Source organism: the organism of the source record quoted next, unplaced genomic scaffold (assembly GCF_019419815.1).
Source record: "Pyrus x bretschneideri cultivar Hongxiangsu unplaced genomic scaffold, Pyrus_bretschneideri_v1 Contig2, whole genome shotgun sequence".
Lineage (NCBI taxonomy): Eukaryota > Viridiplantae > Streptophyta > Magnoliopsida > Rosales > Rosaceae > Pyrus > Pyrus x bretschneideri.
In genome coordinates this window covers 1,508,385-1,515,993 of record NW_025999501.1, presented here as the reverse complement: position 1 = coordinate 1,515,993, position 7,609 = coordinate 1,508,385, and the positions used below count along the sequence as shown (strand labels likewise).

Genomic DNA, 7,609 nt, shown 5'->3' with positions numbered 1-7,609 from the left:
TGGCTCCCACCGAGCAGCCCACTCTTATGGCCCAGCCTGCTCCCGTGGCCTCCCAAACAGCCCAAGTCAGCCCAAGACTATCCCAACCATCCGGACCTACCATTAAGCCGGGGGCATTTTCACCACATTTCTTCGCGAATTTGACATTTCCCAACTTAAATCTTGCGCCCATTGCCTACCACATTTCCACTGCTCAAGGAGGCACATTCCTTCCAAGCTCTTCCAATCCAAATGGCGAACAACACTTGTCTCGACAAGTCATAGAGTTGACAAGCGCACTTGCACAACAGACAACCTTGGTGAATCAACTCTTGCAACACACCGAGATCTAACATGCCCCGGACGAGGTGTCCTGAAGTAGGACAAGGGCAGATGAACCTCTCCACCAGCGTCCAGGCAAGCAGCCCATCAACGAGCAATTTCTGAGCGTTCTAGCAGTTTACCCTCCCGCTTGGGTCCTTGGGATAGCATATATTCTCGTCTTAGCGTACGGATGAGAGTATATTCCTGATCAAGCCCATGGACAAGCATACGTTCACGGTTGAGGTCACACTCCAATTATTAACATGGATAACCTTCCAGGCGAAGTGTTCATTCACAACTAGGCTCGCAAGGAGTATTTACCACCTCACATTGGAGTAGGCAGCACAGCAGTTGGAGAGAAGCAGTCGCTCAATCAGACTCAAGTTCAACCGGTAGCCTACGAGCAGCCCGTTCGCCTGCCAGGAACATGCCACATGCACCACAGCCGCGACATAAATGAGTCGAGCATAGGGAAAAGCAGCCCAAACCTATAGGTCACGACCGGGGGCAACCGAAAGTTCCACTGCCCCAACAGAGGCAAATTCAAGAAGAAGTTGAGAAGATCTTAAAAGAACGATTGCGTAATTTCCAACGTAACGAGGCTGCTGACGATGAGCTTCGACGAGACATGACCAACATAAGCATGTCACCATTCACGAATGAGATCGAGTAGACAGATCCACCTCGCGGGTTCACTATACCTCACTTCATTCCGTACAAAGAAGACGAAGATCCAGATCGACATCTCAAGCACTACCGCAGTACTACAATCCTTTACAGGAACAACAATGCGTTTATGTGCAAAATTTTTACCACAACTCTACAAGACGAGGCGCAAGATTGGTTTCACACTCTACCGCCACAATCAATCTGGAGTTTCAACGAACTTTCCTTTGTTTTCACTAAGGAGTATTCGGCTAACCACTCAATCAAAAGAACATCCGACCATCTCTTCAGCATTGTAAAAGACCCTTGGGAGACAATTCATGATTATGTCAAGAGGTTCAAAGCAGAGAAAGCCAAGATTGTTGGCTGCAACGAAGATATAGCAACAGCAGCATTCAGAAATGGGCTTCCTACCGAACATGCTTTATTTGAAAATTTGATCATGGGAGAAGAACTGACCCTAGCAGCTTCGTATACTTTGGCAGAAAAGCATGCACTATGGGACAAGGCTAAGCAGTCTAACAAAAACGAGTCAGAAAAGAAGCACATGGAACATTCCCGGACCAGAGAAGACTCAGCGCCCGAAACATTCACAAAGTTCACAGTTCCAATCGGCCAAATTCTCTGCAAGCTCAAGAATAGAACTGCTGTCACCCATGAAAGGCAATCTTACCAAGCTGGATCATACAAAGTATTGCGCATTCCATCAAGGACCAGGCCACACTACCAAGGGCTGCCTGAAGTGGAAGCAGTACCTTGAGAAGCTGACAAATGAGGGCCGATGTGACGAGTATCTTGACAGGTCAACAAAACGGCCTACATAAGCAAGGGAAGTCTTCATCATCCCCTAAACCTCGTTTGATTTTTTTTTTTCCAAATAAGTTCGAATTCTTAAGCAGCTCGACGAATAAGGCTTCACAAGCTGAAGATTATCCAGTTTGTTATGCAGTTTCTACATTCCGGCACAGTTGATTTATTTTTTTATTCTCAATGAAGATTCAAGAAGTTATTCATAAGCCTGGCTCAACTGCTACTAAAAACCCTTTATGGGTCTGTTCTCCAATGCGAGAGGATAAACTAATTGCTCTCCAATGCGAGAAGGTAAACCAATTCCCCGACATCCGTATAGGTCTGCTCTCCAGTGCAAGAGGGTATACCAATTCCCCGACACCCGTATGGGTCTGCTCTCCAATGCGAGAGGATAAACAGTGCGAGAAGGTAAACCAATTCCCCGATACCCGTATGAGTCTACTCTCCAGTGTGATGGGATAAACTAATTGCTCTCCAGTGCGAGAGGGTAAACTAATTACTCTTCAGTGCGAGAGGGTAAACTAATTCCCCGACACCCATCTGGGTAAGCTCTCCAGTGCGAGAAGGCCACATAGCTTAAAAGATCAAATGCTTAAAGATCAATTAAGCAGCAAATAGTCAATGGGCAGCAACCACTTTTGCATTTAACAGTTCACTCATCTGACACTTCATCTTCAGCAGCTCTGATCTTAGCAACTTTATCCTTGACTGCTCCATCTACGGCAGCTGAGAAATCAAATTCAAGCAGTTTCCTCATTTTTCGCAAGCAGCCCAGACATGGCAGCCCAAACCGTTGCCCATGCCACGACACTTCCTCGGCCCATACCGAGCCAATCCTTGGTTTTAATCAAGCCGAGCAGCATAAGCAATGGCCCCTGCCACACCACCTTCTTGGCCCATGACAAGACCGACTTCTGGCCCCTACCAGCCGACATGCCGCACCACCCCGACGGCTGCCTTGTGGCAGCACCTCCCAAGAAGAAGACAAGGAGAATTAAATTTTTCTTACATCGGTGTGGCATGGAGAAGACAAAGAAAGCAACGAAAGACGGTCCTTTGCACGGGCAAGTGTAGAAGATTACTAGGGGAGGGGGAACAAATATCCTCTACGCTTTCTCTCTCTTGTAGGGTAGAATAAATCGCTCTCTAAAGTTGATTTAACAACCTACTTAAGGTGGACTTAAATAGGCTTTGAGAGAAATTTAGTTCCCTTTCCTAGAAAGATCTAATTTCATATTAAAAAGGAAATCTACATCAAAATAAGAAGCAGTCCTAAGTTTCATAAAGCAAGAAGATCTCTACACCTGCTGCCCTTTCCTACGAGCAGCTTAGCAGGTGTGGGGGCATTTGTAGAGCCAAAAATAATCAAGAGGTGACACGTGGATTTTTAGGTGAAGAGGACAAAATTACCCTTGAGACACACCGAATTTCCTATACGCGAGCAGTGGAGAATCATCCATCAACCGAGTCAAGAGTGCCCAAAATAGGTAACAAGTTCAAAATCCATCTCCTCAAATCCCTTCTACAAGGTAACTCCCAAAACCTATTTCATTCCATATATTTTTACCTTTTTTTCCCTCTTTTAGCTAATCAATTAGCTATCATTCCATAACTTACAAAATATTCCACATAAATTACATAACCTCCAAAATATTCATTCCCAAAATGTGTTAATTGGCTAATTAATGGATTAATTACCTAATTAATCCATTAATTGCCAAATAACTCACACATTAAACCACAAAATGCACACAAAAGGCATCCCAAAGGTCAGCCACCTTTTCTCCAAAGAGGACCGGCCATGCCCTATAAATACTACCCATTTTTCTCTAAAAACCTAGTTCCACACTCTTGTAAAACTCCAAAACTCTCCAAACACTTTCTCTCTAAATTCTAACTTTGGCATTGGAGGTTCTTTGGCCAAAGCCCCCCCCCCCAATTCATCGTGGGTGCGTGAGGCTCTTGGCCTTGACCTAAGGTGTTATTGTTTTGTAGGTGCAATTTTGTCCAAGATCAAGAAGGCAGAAATTTGCATCCACAATATACAATCCCAATTTACTCTCTTTTTAGAAAACCATATATTTTGATTATTTTCCATTGGAATTTCCTAATTTTTTATGACACTAATGAGCAACAACATAGCACCAAGCAACCCATGTGAAAAAATTAAAAAATTGAAGGGAAAAAAAAAAGGCAATTGTCTTTACCTGATGGCAGAGGTTGCAGAAGAATAAGAAACTTAGAGAGGATTGAGCAGTTTTCTTCAAGGATTTGATCGGAAAAAAATTATCAGCATGTTAGAAATGGTAGGGGAGACCAAATCGGGAGTGGCTATTGGAGGCCTTGATGCGTTGTGGGCTGAAGCGTTGGGAATTGAAGCTTGCAAGGGTTTGGCATCCATAGCGGTCACGACGATGCTCGAAGCAAATCGCTGCCACGATGCCCATTTCCTCCCAACGATCTGCAAATCGAAGCAAATTCATTCGAGATCCAAAAGAACGAAGCCTAGAACTCGCAAAGGGGCGAAGCAAAGAGGAGGAAGAAGATGAAAAAGGATGTAGGAACGAAGAAGAAAAAGTAGGGGTGAAGCGAAAGGGGCTAACAGAGATGGTCTTAGCGAGTCCCGTGGTTTGTGGAGGGTTTCACTAAGAACTTCTAGCGAGGCCTCTAGTCCACGTGAGTATCCTTTAGTCCCCTTTAATTTAGTCCCAATACAAAGTTACAAACCAAACATAGAACTACATTAGTAAGTAGTCCAATCCAGTTCAGTCCCAGTTAACGAGGCCAAACAAACGCACCCTAAAGAGAATTGGCAATTTTTCAAAGTTTGAGTCCTAATTATTTCCAAAGAAAAACATATTAAGGGCGAATAATGTTCATAACTTTCTCAAGTACAGACTTTTGTCATATTCTTTAGATGTTTTATGTAAAATTATATATAGTACACAAGATAGCATAAAATCTATTTAAAATTCAAACGTGAATATCAAGAATTAAAATTTAAAAACATATTATCTTTGATAAGAGTGAACAATTTTGAAAAATCGTCTAGCTTGTGCTTCTCTAGAAAGTGTGTGTTTATTTTTATTTATATATATATCAAATAGCATCGTAAAACACTAATTCTTGTAGAATAACAATTTAAAAGATTTAGGAGAATGCAACTAATTATATCATGGAAATTGGGGAAAACAAAGAATGTGGGGAGTTTTTACTTATTTTTATAGTACCAACCAAAATAAATAACAAAAAAATTAAACCGGTACAGGGTATTGAACTCGACGTGAATCAAACACGCAACCTTCTGATCTGGAGTCAGACGCGCTACCATTGCGCCACGGATCCGGTTATTAATAATCTCTTATTAATATGTAAAATCCTAAGTTTAAATCTGCTGGGCGACGTTGTTTCAACTCTTTAAGCACGCTATAAAAAGGGTTTAGAGAGCCTTTCCGCCAGAGCCTCAACCGCATAACAGCTGGAAACCACTGAGTCGTCTTCTCCAAGAAAACCCCAATACCCCATATCCTCACATTCTTGCTGAGAGAAAGAGAGCAACCAACAATGGTCACCAACTGACCCAAGCTTCAGACCCAGATCGACATTAAGCCTCATCAACTCCCGAAACTCTCCAAGAACCCAAGCTCTTTTTCTTCACCTCCCGCAACTGACGTTGAGCCGACACTTGGCTAATTTCTCTCTTTGTGATCCTCCACATCGTGGCCTTCCGTACACGAACACCTTTCAAGCTTAGGTGAATGGCTTGTGCAGTGTGATATGCTCATAAAAACTGTCACTCTTGGTGACTATTGCAACAGCATAGAGAGAAAGACACAAACTCAGCATCAATGCTGTGTTAATAGCTGTCGAGTTGTATAGAAGAGAAAGGTGGATATGGTCTCTCACTTTTGCAGTGTAAAATTAAATTTGCAAAAAAACTTGTAAAAAGGCTCGTCATGAGGTATAGATACAACGGTCTCTCTTTGTATGGATATTGTAGATGCAAATTTCCGCCGTCTTCAGTCTTGACGAAAGTGCACCTGCAAAACAATCAACGCCTTTGATTAAAGACCTAAGCCTCACGTGCCCATGAGGTGGGGGAGGGGGGGTTTAGGCCTATGGATCTTCGATGCCTAAGTCAGTTTCTCTAAGAGAGTAAAGTGTTTAGGGTTTTTTAGGGGTAGCAAAAGCTCTGAAAATTTGATAGAATATGGGGTATTTATAAGGATAGGGTCGGCCACAATGTTAGAGTTTTACCCTACACGTGACGGCATCCTATTGGCCAAGGTGTTTATGGAGAAATATTCTCAAAATATTCTCAAGATATTAAATAGGAAATAATATCTTGAGATAATGGTGTAATTATCCCTAATTTATTTAAACTGGAATTACGTACTTGATTGGAGTCAATCTTCAATTGGGAATGTATTAAAGATAGGATTTCGGTAATTAATCCTTATCTTTAATTCCTTGCCAAGGGTAGGTGAGCTGTGGGCAGTCGTATTCAGCTGCTAAGACCTTAAGGGGTGTGAGCTGCACGTGGAAGCATCTAGGAAGCCTGCCTATTTATTTGAGGGCAATCTTGTCTTTCTTGAATAAAAGTCCAGGTGTCGGCTCTAGAACTTTTGGGATTATTTTAGGCTCCACAAATGCCCCTACACCTACTGGGCTGCACATAGGAAAATGATAGTAGGTGTAGGAATCCCAAGCTGCTTAGGCTTGTAGAATTGTTTCCCAATTTGAACTTGATCTTTTTTCTTGATTTGGAGATAGACTTCTTCTAGGAAAGGGGAACCAATTGCCCCCAATACCTATTTAATTCTGCCTTAAGCAGTAGATTAAATAAATTTGGAGAGCAATCATTATTCTAACAAGGAAGAGAAGCCAGAGGAAATTTTTTCTTCCCCCTCCCTTAGTGTTCTTCTTCTTTTGCCTTGCAAAGAGTCGTCTCTTGTTGTTGTTCTTCTTCTCTGTGCCTCACCAAGGTAAGAAAAAATTGAATTTTCTTCAGCTTGAATTTTTTGGGAGTCTTGGGACTTAAAAAATTGGCTCGGCGAGGGCCGAGGAGGTGAGAAACGCATGGCAAGGATGTCACGATACAGTTCGTGGTGCGCTGGAACGTTGGGTTGGGTTGGGCTGGGCGAGCCCTGAGGCTCTAGCCCATCTAGTTGAGCTCGGCAGGGGCCAATCATGTTAGAGCAAACTTGGGTCTGCTAGGCGAAAGAGAGAAAGGGAGACTGGGCCGAGATGCCTTGGGCCTCGCTAGAGTGTAGCAGAGATGGTGAGAGGCATGGGCACTCACCCCCCCTCTCTATTGGACTGAGTAGTAGGCCACGGGGCTTGCTAGGAGCACTGTTGGGCATAGGCCCTTGCAGCTATGAGGCAAGAGAGTAGGAGAGACCGTCTCGGATCGTCTTGTGCAGCTTGGGTCGTAAGGCCTAAGCCTGTTTCTTGGGGCACCTAGCGCGCTGAGAAGAATGGGAGAGAATGCGTGGGCCTTCCCCCGAGTTGGGCCGAGCTTCTTGCAAGGAAATGTGAGGACCATGAGGCCTGGTATGGGGGCGCTAGGCTTACGATCCTTTTATCTCGAGCTGCTCTCTAAATATTTTTCTTCGTGCTTTTTGCAGAGACATTGAGATGTCTTCATCTGACCACAAAAGTGACGAATCTCCTCCATCTTTGTACCATCAAGATGGCTATTTCAAGGCTGTGCATGTCAAGATCAATTCTGACAAGCAGTTTCAGGATTTTCTTGAGGCGTACAAGCATGCAATTCCGTTAGGGATTTGTGTGAAACGGGTGAAAGATGATAGCGGCCATGAACCATGCG

At 43.6% G+C, this 7,609-nt stretch overlaps 1 protein-coding gene and 1 non-coding gene across 2 annotated transcripts; one reads left to right on the top strand and one right to left on the bottom strand.

Moving 5' to 3' along the window:
- Positions 1-1,099: 1,099 nt before the first annotated feature.
- LOC125476677 lies at positions 1,100-1,729 on the top strand. The gene has a single exon (XM_048583007.1). It carries the CDS (start codon positions 1,100-1,102, stop codon positions 1,727-1,729), a length of 630 nt encoding a protein of 209 aa, XP_048438964.1.
- Positions 1,730-5,052: 3,323 nt separating this feature from the next.
- On the bottom strand, positions 5,053-5,124 carry TRNAW-CCA. The gene has a single exon. It is a non-coding gene; the product is annotated as a tRNA-Trp (tRNA).
- Positions 5,125-7,609: the final 2,485 nt, after the last annotated feature.

Bases quoted from the DNA above. Each gene is read 5' to 3' on its own strand.
- LOC125476677 (XM_048583007.1), top strand. From the start codon at position 1,100: ATGTGCAAAATTTTTACCACAACTCTACAAGACGAGGCGCAAGATTGG.